Source organism: Puma concolor, chromosome B3 (genome assembly GCF_028749965.1).
Source record: "Puma concolor isolate L17-30 chromosome B3, mPumCon1.1.hap2, whole genome shotgun sequence".
Taxonomy (NCBI): domain Eukaryota; kingdom Metazoa; phylum Chordata; class Mammalia; order Carnivora; family Felidae; genus Puma; species Puma concolor.
In genome coordinates, this window is record NC_141672.1 from 79,875,068 (window position 1) to 79,895,425 (window position 20,358).

The 20,358-nt window shown below is 45.9% G+C and overlaps 1 protein-coding gene across 1 annotated transcript in view; it reads right to left on the reverse strand.

Annotated features, from left to right (window-relative positions):
- The window catches only part of RYR3 (ryanodine receptor 3), a 530,733-nt gene that overhangs the window by 190,962 nt on the left and 319,413 nt on the right, over window positions 1-20,358 (reverse strand). Inside the window, 12 exon segments of the mRNA XM_086710284.1 lie at window positions 941-1,104; window positions 2,831-2,867; window positions 4,233-4,408; window positions 6,316-6,524; window positions 14,325-14,459; window positions 14,462-14,499; window positions 15,083-15,117; window positions 15,119-15,288; window positions 16,162-16,309; window positions 17,676-17,835; window positions 19,504-19,587; window positions 19,854-19,957. Of these exon segments, the coding sequence (XP_086566410.1) occupies window positions 941-1,104; window positions 2,831-2,867; window positions 4,233-4,408; window positions 6,316-6,524; window positions 14,325-14,459; window positions 14,462-14,499; window positions 15,083-15,117; window positions 15,119-15,288; window positions 16,162-16,309; window positions 17,676-17,835; window positions 19,504-19,587; window positions 19,854-19,957 (1,460 nt within the window).

The window sequence follows — 20,358 nt, forward strand, 5'->3', positions numbered from 1 at the left end:
GGCAAAGACTCTATTAAGTCTCACTTGGGTGGACGTAAGGCATGGTCTCCTGGGTCACCTCTGGGGCACTACTGGCTGGAGATTCTTTCTCTGGTGGCAATCAACCCTCAACCCTCCTCTCCCCCATCAATGGACCAGGGGAAGGCCTGAGTGTACCTAAAACCTGCTTTCCCAAAAGATCTCTACGTAATTGTTTGTGAACTTGCTGTATCTCTTTTATGTTCTTTATGCTTTCAGACACTTCACATTCTTAGGATGAGGAGTTCCGAGTCTGTCAGTTGCTATGTGATGTGGTGCATCTTTGTATTTCTTCTGAATTGACTTCTTTCAAGTACCCAGGGGTTTTTCTCTGTCTTGTTCTGATGTTGCCGAAATTGGGGCTTGCCCAGAACGCACAGAAGAGAAGTGTTTGACAGGGGGCACAGACTCCCAGCTGTCCATTTGTATCTCCTACCCTGGGTCATTTTTTTTTTTTAAGTTTATTCATTTATTTTGAGGGAATGAGAGAAAGCAAGCAGGCGAGCATGTGCGAGTGAGGGAAGGGCAGAGAGAGAGAGGAGAGAGAGGGGAGGGAGAGAATCCCAAGCAGGCTTTGCACTGCCAGCGCAGATCCCAACACGGGGCTTGAACTCACCAACTATGAAATCGTGACCCGAGCCAGAATCAAGAGTCGGACGCTTAACCGACTGAGCCATGCAGGTGCCTCCATGGGTCATGTTTGATACCGTGATGGAATTATCCTCCATTTTCACTAACACACTTCTGCCATAGTACTGCCTATTTAGTGAAGGATTTTAAGCCTGTGCTTCACTTTTCCTTTTTCATAGATACTGGGATGTTTCTTTCTTTTGGGGTGTTGGGTGGAAGGGAAAAGAAGACAGCTGCAGGGAGAGAGTGAGGAGCCTGGTGGCTGACCCGGCCCGCTTGGGAGCCCCCTTACCTTTCGTGGACCCGGCCTCTTTCATCCCCTAGAGTAACAGTCACCGTGCAGTTTTTACTCAGGTCAAACTTCTCGCTGTACAAGTGATAGTCCGGAGTCACCCATCCGACCCAGACGCAGGAGGGGTCCTGTCCAGCGAAGATGCGGATTGCATAGTAGCACTGCTGGGGAGAGACCACAGAGGGGAGTGAGTGGCCCCTGGTGGGGGGCCAGACATGACAGAACAAATGCAGGAGCCCACGTGGCCCTCTTTCCTTAAAAGGCACGCACCGCTCTAGAGGTGGACTGCCCTACACTCCAGACTTAGGACAGGCTGACTGGAGAATCTGCCTTCACTATTTTTCCCTTTTGTGTGTGCTTTAGCATGGAGACAATCGAGCATTTAACCTACCACTTTCTGCCCAGAAGCTGCTGCTGCTGAAATCAGGGGCAGCCGCTCAGAATGGCCAGCACAGAACCCTCACCCTCTCCTGGGCACTGCCCTTGCCCTCAGGAGAGAATAGTTGACAACTTCTGCTACCCTTTCCACTTCCACAGGGACGTCCAAAGTATTTTTTGTGGTTGTTTTGAACGTCTTAAAAAAGATGCTGTAAAAGCAGCAGCTCACATGGTGGCCCAAGGCACCCTGTGTGGCCATCAGGCTCAACGACAGGCAGTATTGAGAATTACAGCAGTTACTGGCTGGCATCGCTATCTGTAACACTACGCTATGACACTAGCTAAACCACGAGGTAAGTGACTGCTTCATCACGTGCCTTGTGAAATTGAGCACATTTATTCTTAATGAAGTTACTTTTATTTGGAGCCTGTTGTATTTTTTTTTTTTTTTTGATTAGGAGACAAAAGGGCCAGCCGGTCAAATGGGGGCTTGAATCTCACCACCAGCAGCTATTAACTGTGTGCCTTGGGCAAGCCATTCGTCCTCTATGTGTTTCAGAGTGCATAATATGGTCCCTCTTGTGGGGATGCCGTGGGAATTAAGTGGGAAGGTGATTCAATGCACACAGCGTAGTACCCTGCACTTCCTGTAACTTCCTGATGATAGTTAACCTACAAGCTTGTGGTTGCAGGATAAGTTTATAGAAGGGATGCCATGGGGGTGCCTGGGTGGCTTAGTCGGCTAAGCATCCGACTTTGGCTCAGGTCATGATCTCACAGTTTGTGAGTTTGAGCCCCATTTTGGGATCTGTGCTGACAGCTCAGAGCTTGGAGCCTGCTTCACGTTCTGTGTCTCCCTCTCTCTGCCTCTCCCCCACTCACATTCTCTCTCTCCCCCCAAAATAAACAAACATTAAAAAAATTTTTTAGAAGAGGTGACATGCATTTCTTGCAAAGAAATGTTTTTTGTCACGTGCTAAAGAAGGATGAGAGAAAGAAAGAAATTAGCAAGTGTTGCTTTCTGACTACTGTCTAGCTATATAGAAATGAGACCAACATCCGTTTCCATCATCTGGACCATTCCCTGCTCATACTTCTCACTTGATTGCTTTCAACATTATTGCTGGCACTGCTCAGAGACATGGGAGAGTTGATTCACAGAAGTTTACACACAAGAGCAAACAAGAGGATTAAATTAAGGACCCCCCCCCCTCCATGTTCATTTGAATCAGAAAGGCAGTACTGGTCCCTGGTGGCAACTGGGCACAAGTACACCATGATGCCCAATTAGAGCTCCAGGTGGAGCTTCTCCTTTGTACTAAACAACTGTCTTTCTTTTCCCCATTTGAGAAATGTTGGAGTTGTGTTCTGGAAGCATCAAGATGGATATTAAAAGGCACAGTAATTGGCAATTAAGGAGGATCTCTAGACAGATCTTTGCTGTAAGGGGCATATTCCCAGGCACAACAAAGAATCGAATCATGAAAACCATAATTGAGCACATTTACTTACTGTTGTTGTATGAGAGAGTATTTCTTGCATCTGTTTCCTGGGGTGGGGGCAGGGGGAGGAGATAATCCATGTTTTAGTTATTCCGCTGTACAGAGAATTCCACAATTCGGACAGGCAATTAATCTACCTTTAATGATGAAGGCAAGGTTAGAAAACTATTTCCTATACACGAGTGATCCCAACTGGTCTTGGGACTTGTGCATTTGTAATCTGCTACCACAAGCCAGGACTGTGACTTGTGACTCTTGTCTCTCAGCCCAGATGGTAAGTGAGAGCTAGGGAGCGGTTGAAGAGAATGAAATAACATAGGCAGGGATACCTCTCAATACCTTGTCCTGTTCTTTCAAGCAGCTGTACTTGTTTAAAGCTGGGTAGATACAGAAACCCTAGAGGCAACCCAGACAAGACAGCTCTAGACAGGCAGACATACATCGATGATTAGAAACAGACATTAAAGGAAAGAAATACAGCAAGGAACATATATATTCCTTATCAGGAGGGAAGAAGTCTTAGTACTCCTAAGTCACATAGCTGCTGGGCTGGACACTGGCCACAGTTATACAAAGATGGTAGTATTTGCCTTGAGAAGCTTTTAATTTCACAAAGGCAACAATTGCACCCTCTTATGCACCTTCTATTCCAAAAACATAGGATTTGTAGGCTGCAAGGAGGCTAAGGACCCAGAGGGCTCAGCAAGAGTGCAAACTTTTCCCCTAGATCTGACCCTGTTTAGCTTGACTGGTCCTCTAATTATGCACTGCACAAACACACACATGCATATGTATACACACGTGTGTACACACACATTCTTGTGACTTTACCTGACTGAAAGTGGAGAGAACCTTACCCACGAGTTCCATTTGTACCCGGGTGAGATGGGGGACACCTGAGAGGCTCAGCTGGTTAAGTGGCCAACTCTTGATCTCAGCTCAGGTTATGATTCCATGGCTGTGAGATCGAGCCTCACATTGGGCTCCACACTGACCATGGAGCCTGCTTGGAATTCTTTCTCCCTCTCTCTTTGCTCTCTCCTGCCCCTGCTCTCTCTCTCACTCTCTCGCAAAAATAAATAAGTAAACATTAAAAAAAAAAAAAAAAAAGAGGGCGCCTGGGTGGCTCAGTCGGTTAAGTACCCAGTTTTGGCTCAGGTCGTGATCTCATGGTTCGTGAGTTTGAGTCCCGTATAGGGCTCTGTGCTGACAGCTCAGAGCCTGGAGCCTGCTTCGGATTCTGTGTCTCCCTCTCTCTCTGCCCCTCCCCTGTTCATGCCCTGTCTCTGTCTCCTTCAAAAATAAACATTAAAAAAAAAAAAAAAAAAGAAAGGGAAGAAACAGAAAAATGGAAAGCCAACTTTACAGCACACACGATGAGCACCTCTGAGAGTGGGAGGCCTCGCCCTCACCTTTTCTGGAATGCGTCACTGTCCAAGCAGGGGCTGTGGCTGAAGGAGGAGTGGCATTCGACAGGCATGCTCAGGCGTAGGTAGATCATGTTGGCATTGCTATTCTGTGTGCCGAATGTCTTGTGGGTCACCTTGAGGCATGGAGGGCTGTCCATAGTGCCATCTATCCTCACAACCTGGAAACACCATGGGTCCTTACCTGACACACCTGATGGCCCGACCGTGACCTTGTCCCTCCTTCCTTCATTGATATTTCATATGTCATGGCTTTCTGTGAACTATAAAAGTTGTCACCAGTGATAACCAAACCTTATTCTCACTGTTCCTCGGATCCTGCTCCATACAAAATAACAGATCTGCCTCTGGCTAGAGAAATTAAAGATTTAAAAACACGCTCATTGGGTTTTCTGCAAGATCAAGGGTGGCGAACAGGTATAACAGAGGTGGTGGTATCTGAATGATGCAGCATGGCATCTGCTGGGGATGACCTTTCAGGTCAGGGGGTAAGTAGCTCAAGAAGAAGATGCTTCCAAAGATTTCCTTTGTCAGTGGGCAAGTGGCTATTTAAGGAAAAAGCAGAAAGCCCAAAGCTTGACAAGACACATCACAGCTCCCTTGGAGGGATTGTCTCCCACCCTGTGCATTTCTCAGCCCTGCCCCAATCACAGCCTAAGGGTTGAAGTGCCTGTAAATACTGGGGAAATTCCCAGGGTGCCTGGATGGCTGAGTCAGTTAAGCGTCTGACTTCAGCCTAGGTCATGATCTTGCAATTTCTGAGTTTGAGCCCCACGTCGGGCTCTGTGCTGACAGCTTGGAGCCTGGAGCCTGCTTCAGATTCTGTGTCTCCCTCTCCCTCTGCTCTTTCCCTGCTCATGCTCTGTCTCTCAAAAATAAATAAATGTTAAAAACATTTTTTTAAGTGACAATAATAATAAAAAAAAATACTGGGGAAATTCCCAGCGCTGGGGCACAGCATCTCAAGGGGTGGGGTTGGAGGAGGAATGATCAAAACTGGGTTTTTAAAAATGTGTGCTAGGGGAGGGTGCAGAGGAAATAAACTAAAAAATAATAAAAATAACAATAACAACAACAACAACAATAATAATAAATAATAATAATATTTTTCTTATGGTCTAAGCATTCTAGAGAATAGTTCCTATCCTGGGGTGAGTGTGCTTACACATTTTCGTGTGGTTTGTAGATGGTTCTAATAGAGTCTCTAGACTCCATCCGTTTGTCAAACAGGTTCATTAGTTCCAAAAGTTTATGAGCCAGCTTTCTAAGGTGCTGATCATCAGGTAAGAATCAGAGAAATCAAAGTCTCTGCTATTTAAGACTATGGGGACAAGTAGAGGACTAAGTGTTGGTGCCTGTTGGGTTTGCATTGGAAGGTCAGTTAGGAGAACTTACCGCCAGGTGGAAGCAAGCCACTGCATCTTGCCTCAATGGAGCTGATCTATCTGACTTTGCATCAGCCCCCTCACCCATCTCCTCACCCCCCATGAAAAAACCACTGTGGGCACAGGCAAACGGAGCCACGTAGATGTTCAACCAGCACCTTCATCAGGCTCCTTACAATCTCTGGCTCTTCCCTACTCCCTCCTACAAGATGGGGGATTCGTAATCAACTACTACATGTCGGTCTGAAATGCTGGAAGCAGTTCTGCAGAAACTATCCGGGTCTAAAAGACATTACATTAGGAGCAAGAATTCTGTCTAGGACATATCATCTCGAGTATCAGTAACAAACGCTCTCAGGAAAACAACAGTTAAGGTCTTTGGATACTGTATGGGTATTGCCACAGCAATGCAGGAACATCTGGAGGATACACAGTAGCCCAAAGGCTTGGGGACTGATCTGCAAGGATGGATGTGCGAGGTGGGCGCCATTTGTAAGGTGCCACTGAGCTGCCCCGGTGAAGGTGGCCACGATTACAGCCCCGAGCGCCAGCCGAGGAGGTGGCTGGGAGGCTGCCAGGGCATGGACTTAGGTAAGCAGCCGCCTGTTGACACAAGCATTAGCAGGAGCTTAGGGCCTTGGCCCACCTGCCCTGCCGGGGCCAGCCACAATGTGTAACATTACCTCTATGTGTGGATGATCCTTTGGAACGTTGACAAATGTCGGGAGGCGCTTGCTGAACCACATCGCCACGTCTCGGTTCATGTTGACAGCAAAAGGCTCAAAGCCCTCTTGGAGGCCGCACATGGTATAAAACTTGAAGGTACTGGCATCCATCCCAAGATTCATGCGGCCGATCTGAGACAGTCCCAGAGAGCAGATGGGCACGAAGCCTGCAGAATGGTGGGGGAGAGCCTGCTTCAGCCCATGGGACCAGCCCGGAAGCTGTGAGGGAGTCAGACCCTGGCTTCTTCAACAGCTCTGAGTCCCAGGAGGAAACAAGGGACACCATCCTTGGTCTTTCTTCCTGGCACACAGACTCCAACAACAGGAGGTCACACGGAGTCTGTGGCTGCTGCTGGTGTATGGGGAAGATACCTGAATTTGGTTCAAAATTATTTGGGTGGGGGGAACCATCATTCAGCCTAAATTATTCTTTTTTTTTTTAAACTTTTTTTTAATATTTATTATGTGAGAGAAAGAGAGACAGAGTCAGAGAGCAAGCAGAGGAGGGGCAGAAAGAGAGGGAAACAGAATTGGAAGCAGGCTCCAGGCTCTGAGCTTCTAGCAAAGAGCCAGACACAGGGGTGGAACCCACAGACCACGAAATCATGACCTGAGCTGAAGTCGGCCGCTTAACCGACTGAGCCACACAGCTCCCCCGGCCTAGATTATTCTTAAGGTGTTAATAAATATCAGCTGGAAAAGTAAAACCAGTAAGAGGATAAGTAAAAGTCTTTACCTATGCTTTAGTTAAAAGTGAGATTAGGCCATGGGAAATTTTAAACACTGCCCCAAACGAAACAACACCAGAAGCCTCAAGAAGGACTTAGTACCCAGGGGTGCCTGGGTGGCTCTGTTGGTTGAGCGTCCGACTTGGGCTCAGGTCATAAGCTCGCAGTTCATGGGTTCGAGCCCTGCATTGGGCTCTGCTCAGAGCCTGGAGCCTGCTTCTGATGCTGTGTCTCCCTCTCTCTCTGCCCCTCCCTGCTCATAAGTTGTCTCTCTCTTTCTCTCAGAAAAATAAAAACATTAAAAAAATTTTTTTTTTAAAGGACTTGGTGCAAATAGCCTAACGTCTCAGTGCCTTCCAGTGAAATGAGGAGTCTAACAGTTCTTCCCGTTTTGAGTCTGAGAAGTTTTACATGCTAACAAGGACTCTGTTGGTTTACAAAATACTATTTACAAACTGCCATACCCCCAGCCTGCTGTTGTGGCCCCCACCCGAGCAGGAGGTGACACTTCCAGCAGGAGCCATGGGAAGTTCCTTCCTCCCCTCCTATGGCTACGGTCTCTTTCCAAGCTCACTCCTGAATCCCATCATGTTAAAAAACTGCCATGCAGAATATTCCAAAGCAGAGGTTCAAACTGTTTGCTGTTCTTGTTTGTGGGCTATTTATAAATCATAATTGTGGACCAACAAATCAGCAGGGCTGGGAAAGCACTAATTATCCCTAGAGCACTCGGCAAGGGAGGAAGGGCTCTGAGGCCGGTGGCTAACACAGGGACTGGAGCCCACAGAAAGAAAACTGATGTCACTCCTAAGACAGGAGTGTTTATTTCAGGGGAAATTTAAAGGCCAACTTTGGGAGAATTTACATTCCACAATAAGAGGTTTTGTCCATAGACATCAAGGACAAAATTCACTCCTAGAGTCCATGCTTATGTATCATTACCTAAGTCACAAAGTGTGTATGTAGATGAGCCACATACGTGAAAAGTGAATCCTGCACAAGCTAAGAAACTACGAACTCGTTTAGGACACTATTTGATACCATTTAATATCATTTCAAATAAAAGAGCTTTAACACAATGCTAGCAGAATAAGGGTGATGTTTATACAGAGAGCCTCTGCTCCAACACACGAAGGACTGAGAATACACCAGTGGCCTGGCCCCTAGGAAGGTAGATGGGCAGGTCAGATAAGCACCCACTCATGCAACCTCCAGAACAGGTTCTATGCTTCTGGCATTTTTGCGACAGGAAACCATCTCCTTTCTGCAGACGGGATGTTTATAATTAAGGAACCCTCGGAAATCTGATTCCAGTGTGGAATGACCATTGCTTATTAGCAACATTTCTTGGGTCCCCACTGAGACAGAGGGCTCTGGTTTGCACTATGAGAAGATGTAAAGGAAGGAAACTATCCTGATCCCAAGGTGTGTATACAAACAGGACAAAACTGGACTAGAGAGCAGTGAATGTTCTGCTGTAAAACACCGCTGCTCCCATGACCGCACTTTGGTTTCTGCTAAAGTGGGTAACGTAACCCAGAAAACCATCACTATAGCGGTCTTGGAGCCATGATCATGAAGCAGCACAGCCCTGAGGCAAGCAGAGAAAGGGCATCTCAAGAAAACCTGTCTTCTCTATTGACTTGAGTGGTGGAACGTACGAGCAGTAGTCACACAAGCCTGAGTGGGAAGAAGCGGTGCTGAGTACTTCGGAATAACTCAAGCCACAGGAGTAACTTCCTAGTCACAGACCCACTGGCAATGGGAGATACATGCAGAAGGAAAACAGGTAATGTGTGCATGAGGCCTTTTTTTCTGTGGGGCTTGGGCTTCTCCCCATTCCTAAGCTACCAGCAAAGCAGACAGCACTTTACTGAGGACAGAACTGGAGACTTGAGGAGCTAATGGACATGACCAAGGTCATGAGAAGGGCAAGTGACAAAACGGGACAAGATATAACACATTCTGACTCATAGGTCAGCTGCCAGTCAGTGTGCAAGATAAGGGGGGGGGATGTTCCAAGGGATGAGTGCCCCAGCTTTAAATAGCAGCCATATCCCAGGGCAGAGTCCCATCCCTCCAGGGCAACAGCCCTCTACACAGGGGACAGCTGAACAGAGCACGAGAGAAGGCATGGCCACAGTGGTCATGGATGTGACAGCAGTAGGGGAAAGACTGTTGGGCACCTTCATGGGACCAAGTGGGCATAGCCATGACAGCTCTGCAAAACAGCAGAAAAGAAGCTAAGTCCAAGGTTTGGGTCAGAAAACAGAAAACCGAGAAAGGACCAAGAGCAAAGATAAATCCTCATAAGGTGCCAGCACTTTCTCCGGGGGAAGAATACTTGATATATTCAGCTGATAACTGAACCCAGCGAATCAGTTCCCTCCACCTGGCTGAGAGGCTCTAGTTGATGATCTTTCCATTCCTGAAAAGTCCTTTTCATGAGGCATTACAATGTCACATAACTTTCTAATTCTGCCTGGTAGATAAGGGGGGGACGATGATAAACCACAACAGCTAATGTTTATCAAATACTTTCTAGGTGTTGGGCACTGGGCTTAGCGCTCTGCTGATTCGGCTCACTGTTATGCCCATTTTGCAGAACAGGAAACCGAGGCTTAGCAAACTGGGTAACTTGCTCGAGGTCTGTCACTTGGTAAGCATGCAGAGCCAGCATGTGAAAAAAGCTGCCAGAGAAGCGGTCCAGAGCAAGTAATTGGGACTGAGGCCAGGATGCCTGGCTTTCTAATTCTTATCTATAGTAACTTGCTTTGTGACTTTTTCTTTACTTTTCCTAAGTGTTAAGTAGTTGAGCAGTTTGCCTCTAGATAAAGCAACTGCAGACCCACAACCACCAACCACTGTAGGATCCTTACACAAAAAGGGCTACCTCTGAAGAGGCCACATGGCTTCCCGGAGTAAATCTGGATAACAAGTTCCATTTGGTAAGGCCACATGGCGTTCGAGTGAGCAATGACTCTCACAAACAAGGGTCTGTGCTTTGCACACAACTCGGTTAACCCCTAGCTTCAAATGAGACTGGAGAAGTAAGTGGACAGAAAAATAAAGGGGAAAAGAAATGCCCCTCCACATATGCAGCATCATAGATGCAATGTGGTAACGTTTTTGAAAAGGTCGGAGGAGAAGACTTGCACATGGCCTTATCTTGAACCAGGATATGCATGGAGTTCTTGTTCCAGGAGAGGAATGCCAGAACACAGACATTTACATCCTGCCGAGGACTCCAGGTTCCAGTAAGTTTTGTATCACGAGGCCTCCTGACTAGTTCTGTGATTAAAAAGAGGGAGAGCCAGGGGGGCATGTTTCAATTATTCAGGACCTTGGAAAGATACTGGTTCCCTAGAAAATCTAAACCATGGCCCCGGTGTCAATCCATTTTAAAGCTGTAGAAAGACACGAGAGCAGCTCACTAACAGTAAAGGAAAAACGAGATCGTGGAAAGAGCTGGTTAGATGAGTGCCCAGGCCCCTCCTGGGTGTTTCTGAGAGTCTCACCACAGTAGCCTGTGTTTTACCCATTCGTTTTCATTTCTTGCTAAGCCTCCTGAAGATGGAGTCCAAGGACAGCTCGGAGGTAGTCACGAGACTTGCAGCAAATGCTGCACGTTCCCTGCTCCAACCACTTTCACAACCATAGCACCCATCTGGAGAGAGAATGGCAGGGGCCCCTTGGCACCAATGTGGCTTGCATGTGGATGGCAGTGACGCCTCCCGCAGGTAGGTTTCATCAGCCACCTACGGAAAGAGCTGCCAGCAGAGCTGGGGGATCTGTTAAATCCTGATGGGCCAATGGCAGGAACAGCCTGGGAGGCTGTCCCTGCAGACACCGAAGCTCTAATGGAGCAGTTTGTCCCTCAGGGGAGTGCCTGGCAGAGAGGCAGCACAGGGGACTGGCAGTAACGCCTCATTCAGACGCCACATTCTGAGGTCTAACAGGACGTTCAGAATTGTATTTTCTTCTCCTCTAAATGGAATAAAAGAGAAGACTGATCGCAAAGGTTTCACCAGGGAAGCTTCTGAGCTTTCAGATGCTATTAGGTGACAATGCTGAAAGCTGTAATGGTCCAAGGCAGGGATCAGAGTAGGGAACAATGATGAGGACAATTCTAATGAGGCAGATAAGAGTATGTCAACTCTTAGGATGCAGAAGAGGACAGAGGTAACAATTTATAAATAAGCCAGAGGAAAACAGCCATGAATTAGAATGCTTGTCCCCACTCTTTCGCCAAAGGACTGAAAACTTCCCACCAGCACAACTCTCACTTTGGGAAAGGCCTGAATCAAGGCTGGGATGCTGGTGACCAGAATAGAAGCATATAGGGGATTTTGCTTTATGGAGGGATACCGTGTACAAAATGCTTTGTTTTCAACAGATGCTTTTCCTAACAGCTCCAGGCAAGAATCGCTGCCTCTTTCCCCCTTATGCAGAGAGCAGAGAGATGCTATAAGGACTATTCTAGGCCTCTGGACTATTATTATCAAAGAATGGCATGGCGACTTCCTTTCAACTGTCCTTCTTCAGACTCCTGAGCCATCACAGAAGTGAAAGAGCCTTCCAATTAACCTTGTCTCTGTGTTATTAAAGTGCAATACAATATTACAGCATAATATGTGAATATGTACAATTCTATTATAAAATAGCTCGCTAATAATAGACTTTGTTATTCTGAAGGTCAGATCATGTCCCTGTACACAAAGGGTCCAGGAGGCATTTTTTTCAATACAACACAGATGATCTCTAAAAGCAAAGTTACCCTCAAACATCCCTCTTCTTTACAGTATTCCTCTGCTGAAAGCCTCCAACAGCTCCCATGCCCCAGAGAGTGAAGTCCAAGGGTGCGTGGCCCAGATTAGACAGCACAAATTTCTTGAATGTAAATACCAAGTCTTGGTATTTGAGACTGTCCTCTGTACCTTCTCTATCTTTCCAGTTTCGTCTTTTATAAATTCCATACACAAATCTTCCAAACTTTCCCACCCTTTCCTGAAGTTTCCTGATCCCACACTATTACTCACACTACTCATACACTATTATTATTACTGCAGTTATATTCCCAGAGGGGAACACCCTGGCTCCTTTGAGGTGGGCATCTGTTATATTCTTTATTTAACATCCAGTTTTAATGCATTTATGGAATTGCCATCTGTATTAGATATCATTTGCCATTTCTAACCTACTGCCTTCAATTATTATCTTTTCAGAGTTATGTGTTATTTATTGTTACAACTAGAAAATGAGCCCCTTAACACTGCTATGGCTTGCATTTTTATATATTTTGGACAACTGCTTTTCATGCTTTCATTTGTATGCAAACCACTGGGGTCTGTTGCCACCAGTTTCTGGTCCACTAGGCCTGGTATGGGGCTTGAGATCCTGCATATCTAACAAGTGGGCCACACTTTGAGTGGCAAGGCTTTGAACTTCACCTCTAACTGCACAACACACAAGATTCTTATCCCTTCCTTATGTGGAGCCAAAGCCTCATAGGTAAGTAAACTCCCCTAGTTCATACACAGTAGAGCCAGGACAAGTTTCCTCATCCTTGGACTCTGTCTACCTTAGCGAGCTACTTTCCTAGGGGATGAGTCTCAATCTCCTAGTTCTTCCTTTTCCTCCTGGCCTCAAGAAGAGAGCACTGCATGTAGTGGGTACCAGGCAGGTATCTGTTTTCTAAGAACCATGTCAGAAGGCAGATCTTCTACCCTGCCCTCAGGTCCACGTCCCCATTTCCTCTGCTTTGCCTCTGAACCAGCACAGAAACATTTCTTTCTGCTGGTGACCTCTTTCCCAAATGTCTCCAAAACCACGAATCTTTAAGGCCTTGATTTTAAACCTTTTTGGCAGGCATTAAAATGTGACCCCACCTGGCTTTAGTCATCCTGTCTTTCTAGGAAAATACACTCAATTGCAAGCTTTCTGTTTCCCTAAATACGTGGCTCTTAGAAAAATCTTTGAAGTTCTCTTAGAGTACAGTTATGTACAGAAAAGAGGTGTCCGTAAAAAATCATGAAAGTGACTTATAGAAACTCTGTTAGTAGAGAATTGTTTAAAAAAAAACTCTTAGTAGAGATTGTTAAAAACTCTGCAAGTAGAGAATATTTATTTATTATATATATACAGTGACACGTATTTCTGCTGCTCTCACCTATGTAGTTCTATTCTTTTTAGCTTTCTTGGTGAAAAAGGTTTCTTTTTGCATAGTGTTGGAAATTTAGAGCCAGCAGGAGCCCTCATCATTTAGAGAGAGGGAGATGAAGTTTAAGTCCACCCCAGATGTCCTAAGTGGAGAGCAGCAGAGACAGGAGGAGAGTGGCCTCCCACCTTCTCGACTACTCCGCCTCATCCCCATCTGTCATGAAGATGGCAGTGACACAGCGTCAAGCATAGGGATGTACGTACAGCGGGCACTAAGTCACTGCTGTAGAATTTTATATCCAGGAAGGATGTTGGAACTTCTTATCGTCTATTTGTCTGGTATAGATGAAGACAGCGAAGCCCAGAGACGTCAAGCTGAGACTCTCTGGGAGCCACAGCTTGTTAGGAGCGAGTCAGCTGACTCAGAGTCCAGTGCTCCTTCTCCTATATGCAGCCAACGTTTGCATATAACGTAGTGAAACAGACAGGAAGTAAGCGCCAATTGTTCCTTTATGTAGCTGGAAGCGCCGTTCTGACTGACGTCTATTCAGGGCCTTTAATAAGTGCAACTGTGCTTGGGTTTCAGAGCATGTTTGAATTTCAAAATAAATTATATTTCATTCAAGGGAACAGCTACACCCAACTTTTGTGTTTCAATGGTTCTCATCAAAGCATCAAGTTCAATTACACAAACATGCAGACTGACATTTCAAATGAGAATGAAAGGACAATTCTTGAATTCACTGTGTTTTCTATTCTGCCAGGGACATGAGTCCACACGCAATTAGCATTTCGTTTGTAACGCTGGGAAACTTTAACATGCCATGCCGCAGGAGAGGGAATCACAGGAGAGCTTCTTAATTTATGTGGAAGTTCAGAACTGATATTTATACCAACTATTGCCATGCTCTTGACTCTTCAAAAATGACAGTAAATGGGTTAGTCTTCACCACCAGGGTTTTAAATATGTAAAGGATGGCCCACCCTAAATAAGGAGGCAGATGAGCTCACCCAGCTCTCCCTGGATTGTCCCTGAACTCATGGAGCTGGAACGGGGAGGGGGGTAGATGGTAGACTTACCATTCTCAATCTCATAATCAGCGAAGGCAAGTTCAGAGCCTTTGTTGGTAATCAGCAGCTCCCCATTCAGTGTGAAGATCATTGAAGCATCATCAAGGTTAATCATACATCCAACCACATCTCCTGGCTGCCACGTACGTCCAAAATACCCACTGCCTTGATGCCAACGCTGGCCCTAGGAAATAAGACTCCAGAGCTTAGAGAACTGGAGGTCCTAAAAGCCCCCATGCAGCTAAAGAAATGCCTCCATGAGCAATTTCTCCTAACTGGTAGTGGTACCTGGTCTCTACAAAGTACTCACCTCTCTACCAGGGACAACTCACGGGGAGGAATGATCTGTCTTACAAATAAATGAAACCGAGTTACATAGGCTCATCAGAAAAGGTAGCCAGAGTCTCCCAACACCCAATCAGCTATGACAGCAAACAGAACTCTCTCGAGGACAAAGTGGTAAGATTTCCTCACATACTAGCTGCGGTGTGTTCTGGGAACCTCCTTCAGAAGGGAGGCAATGGGCTCAAGTTCAAGGGCAGGTATGGAAGTTACAGAAAGGAACTTGGGCGTATAGTCTTCCCCTATACCAGAGCAAAAAGCAAAGTGACGATCACTAGGTAATGATCACTCAATGACCTAAATTAGCCAGTGACGGTGGTGACTCACTTTGAAGCCAGAGATTCAGACACTCAGAACTTCCAATTGCTAAGGAAATGTTTGGAGAAGAAAAACTCTGGGGACATGTGGACACGACCCAGACTTACCCTGCTGCCTTCAAACACAAAGGCTTGATCATCGGCTCCCAGCTCAATGTCGGGCCGACAGCCCGGCCTGGCCCAGCCAACGCGCATGTCTCCTCCGGTCACCACCTCAAACTCAAAATACCACTTTCCAGATCTCACTGCGTAAGACCGCTCTACCCGGAAAAATCGAATTTTATCTATGCTGACTTTCTCCACAGCTGGGTCAGCTATTGTGAGAAGGAAAGGAGTAGAGGGAACAGGAAGTAAAGAGAGAACACAGGCCTTTAATAATTAGGTAGCATTCCTTACAGGAATTGCACAACAAAGACTGACAGACCTCCTGCTACCCAGCATGGCATTTTGTTCATAATACAATCATCACCATGATCATCATATACTAATCAGAATACAAGGTACATTCACTGAGTGACTACTTTCTGGTAGATCCTTTAGAAACGATATCCAGCAACAATTCTATGAGGTCAGTTAATACGCTCTTCATTCCACAGATGAAAAACTGAGGCTTAGAAAGGTTTACTTGTTCAAAGTCACAGAGCCAATAAATGGAGGAAAGTAAGGATATGAACCCAGGTCTGTCTTACTCCAAACCCATCCTCTTCATTACTTATAATAGTGACCTAATTTGCCTCTAGTCCCTCATTGGGTTTGGGATCCCAATGACATGTTCATCAGTCATTCATCAGGGCTGGTGATTTTAATGAGTTGTAGAAGTCAATTTAGAGATGAGATGACCTGGCCCAAAAGTAAGCTGAGAGTCACATGTTTGGTAAATAAGAGAAATAAAGATTTCTCGGTTTTGTGACTAAATATCCCCAAAAGCTCAGCTATGCTGGAGGATCGCTTATTCCCTCTGGGACTGGGTCACAGAAGCGCTCACCATACAAACTCATCACACAGTTTAAACATGGTTCTTTCTCCTTCCTCCTCCCCTCTCTTGTTAAAATACACCATTCTGTTTAGTGCTCTTTGGTACCAATATCATTTCTAAGAGTACATGTTAGACTTGTTCAAAGTCAGCATTTTTGCAGAAGTAACATTTCCGTCGTCTGGGACCAGAATGAACAATCTCAACTCGTTACCTAGTTCTTGGTCTGACGGCTCAATGTTATAGCCATAACCAACAAATGTGCGAACAGCTTCACGAAGGCTGTCCCTATTGGACTTCTTCGTACGCTCATCCAGTAATGCATATGGCACCAGCCGGGGATTTCTTTTGTTCTTCAAATCCTACATGAAGCCAAACAAAAGAGGTTCTGAGAAAATACATTTTGACTTTACCAAGAGCTTGTCCACCTTACATGTTCCGAGCCACCATCCCGGCTTCCTCATATCCGTCCACCAGCCCTCCCCCCAGCACCTTGATATTTAGCAATATACTCATTTACTACTTCTCTTCAGGATTAAATGAATATAAATGGCAAGTTTCTGCTATTAAAAACACATTTTAATAATGCCAGGCTGTGAATAAAGTGAAGTATCCTGAAATTGGTTAAAAACCTCTACTCCCAAGGCAAGGCAGGTGGGGATTCACCTAGTTATTCCCCTGTGGAAGATCATGCCTTGATTCAAACCATTAGAGTCTCCTCACAACAGTCTCTTAACAGAGAAACAAGATAGATAAACACGTATGTTCACAGAGAAGCATCAGAAAAGGTGGCAGTGCCACAGTGGGTCCATGTCATTATAGAAGGCACACATTTGTATTGGAGACCTCCTCAGTTCCTTAGGGAGTACTAAGAACACAACGGCCAATGACTGCAGTGATAAGTCATCATCAACAAATATGCCTACCATGCTGTTTTGAGTCTCCCTTACCCCATTCTGCCATGGTTTCCATAGTTGTGGTCTTCTTGGCTTCCAGACATGTGCAGAGTTGGAGACTCGGGCATAAATAAACACGTGTACATACAACTACCCCTGACCTTCCCTGATGGTACCCTGGATACTTAAGGAAATGAAAGAACACTAAAGGAGAGATGGTTTGTCTCTAAACTCTATCTAATTCCTTGCCAGGCCCTGATTCTGGGGCTATCTCCTGTGCAAGCCAAGGACTCTGCCCACGAATTGTGGGCAGAGGCTAAGGTAAGGGGCACAGGCTTCTTGGCAGGCTGGTTTGCCCCTCTCCTGAGCTGGACTCCCCTCCTTTTCACCTTCAGTGGTAGATGCCTGGGACTGACCCAGAAACACTTCTGAGCTGTAATGCTGAATTGTGGAAAGCTTACCTTGGCCTTGGAGAGTGGCATAAAAGCTCAGCTCTCCACAATGCCAACAAAAAAGACAGGGAATGAGACAAGATGCAGCCAGTGGGCACACACACAGGGAACATGATCGCAAGTGAGCCAGATTAACAAAGGAAAGGTAAGCCTATTCATTTCTACAAAATTGGAATTATGCCTGGAGTTAATGTCAGTGTGACCATTACAAATCCCATCCAGTCCCATGATTCTATAAATAACAAATGCACTGAGGCATGACGGACAGAGTGCAAGGGCAACTTCCATCTTCCAATCTAATACCCACCAACGCAAAATGGCATTTTGATGGATGATCACATCTCCTAGTTTTTCCAGCAGGCTTACTTAGTACTTCTCACCTGTTGGATGCCATAGGTCCATCCTTGTTTTATTCTGTCTTTGGCCCAAACATTATGTGCATTTTCTGCAAGCTTATCCACCAAAATTTCTTGAGGAGGTAATAGCTTCACATCAGACAAATCCAAAGGGGCTGGCTTGTAGCCATTGGACATCATATAGCTATAAGTAAACAAAACATATACTTCTATATATATACCCATGTGTGTATATTCCAGATCTTAGACCCATACCAGATTTTAGACCAGCAACACATGGTAAGAATGCCATGAAAATAAGGCTACAGTCTCAGGTTCTACCCTTTGGTAGAGTGAATTGTCCAGCTCTATTGCAAGTCCTTAGATGAAGCCCCTAATCCACCACCCTTTTTGCCAATGCACATCGCAGATGACACAAACTGCTGGGCAAAGTGGATCGTCAGTGCAAACCCAGCCTTATTTCTAAGAAAGCTACAAATGAGGGGCTACAAATGCCTGACAAATGAGGGGCACATTCAGTGTGCCGTGGTGTTACCGACAGCTCCTTCAACTCACTTCCAAAACAGAAAGGGTTACAACTAGATTGGCAAGGACAGGACCTTGAGCCAAATGGTTTCTTATAAATTAGTAGAGAATGATCATTCCATCTTAGAAAGCTAAACCTTTACTTTGGGAATTAAACAAAAAGTCAGGACATCACACAATGTGAGAGCTTGAGGTGACCTTCATGGTTTGCTCTTCGGTCCAGGAGCCACAGCCTCAACGGTCTGTAATTTTGTAGATAATGTGAAGATGGGAAAAAGCGGAGTATGAGGCCCGGTAGATGTGTGGCATGAATGGAGAGGACCAGGGTACACGGTGGAGTGACTCTCAAGGAGAACAGCTGATCATAGCCACGTAGGAACGGGAGTCTGGAGGCGCTGACGGCCCCAGGGACACCGAATGCCCAGATCAAAGCCAGAACCTGAATGTGATGACTTATAGACCAGGAACTCCCTCTACACAGGAACTGCTGAGCAGTGTGAGAGGCACGGTCTGCTACAAGCATTAAATACTGCCCCTCATCTACCTTCTTGGGATGCCCGATCTTGGGCAGAGTCAACATGTGCTGGCTGTTGAGCACTGACCCCAGCAGTCTGGTCGGCAGGCTCTGCACCTGGAGTTACCTCTGAGAGTGAGGCTTGGCAGCTTAGGAGTTTCACAGGGAAGATGGGGAAGAGAAACATTTGATTAAAGCTGGCATTGCCTTGGCTCCTAAGTAACTGGGACACCTGTGTGTGAATGCACACGCACCCAAGGCTCGTGCACGTGAGGGTGAGCAAGCAGTTGAGTGTGAGAATGTGCCATGAGCGCATATCTGAATGTGTGAGAACATGTGACTCTCCAGGAATGTACGGGTGAGAGAGAGCATAGGACATAGATTTAGGGGCCGAATTAAATCTTGGCAGAGACAACCGTTTCCACAAAGGAATTATCAGGCTGGCCCAATACCAGAGGAGTGAGTCTTTTCTGTGGCTACCAACCATTTTTGAGCTCCTGTGCCAACTGCTATTCTTACAGACCGAAGGCTGTGTAACCTTCTGAGTGTCGCACCTCCCGGCTTAGAAGTAACAATAGTAGCGTAGGTCCCAGGTGAAGGAGCAAAAAGAGGGAAAGCTTGGAAACACTCATATTTCAGCAGACTTCTGTCTAGGTTTACAGTACAGTCGACGTAACTGGGAGAACCGTGCCCTGCCAGTGCAGGCATGGATCTGGGGCCATCACCTGCCTTTGTCCACGGGCCTCCCATCCTCCCAGTTAAAAAATTGAGACTGAAGCATGAAAGTTTTCGATCATTAAAATAATCACTTACTTTTTGGGCAACTTGACTTTCTTGAGATCCTCCCCAGCAGCTGGATTAACGTGAGCAATGTGGCACCCCAGGGCCAGAAGGGTTCTGTGATGTAGCAGAGGGAGAGGAGAAGGGTCAACTTGCTAAAAGACAGCAAGAACCCTAACCTGCATCTGAGCTGATCAACAACCATGGTGTATGTGTTATTTACTATGCTAAGTCCTTCAGTGGCATGAAGAATCACCATCTCCACTCATTTATCAGAATGCGTCATGTTTTCAAGGCAAGAGACATACCTTTACAGTGTAGTTATAAGGCATTAAATCACCCACTCACTGTTTAGTCCACATTCAATTCGGTTCAGCACTCACTTTAAGGTTTCCGTTGACATTTGTAGGTTATAATTCTTCTCAGTTTCAGGCAGCTTTGAAAACTCCACAAGACAGGGGTGTTGTCTTTTATTGTCATCCCGTGTCTAGGTGACAACATAAGAAAAACATAATTTAAGTTTTGACAACAGGCACTGCCCCGGAAAACAGAAAAGGACACACTTTGAAACATGGCCCAGGCAATCCATATAGGGCAAGACAAACACAGTTATTTGCTGATAGGCAAACAGACCATCTCTCTCTCTAGCAAATGACACACATCGTCCCCAAGTTGCCAGCGGCTTGTGCTCTGTGGATTGTTTCTACTCAAGTGTCTGCGTTCAGAACATAATCTCATAGAGAAACAATTTTACACATGGTAGCCATGTTCCTGCCTACCCCAAATTCATGGAACCATAATGCTGCTGCAGGACAGCATTCTTTATAAGGGACTACACAATCTGTCCAGGAGACACCACTGTCCCAACAGAAATATAAAGTCAGCCAC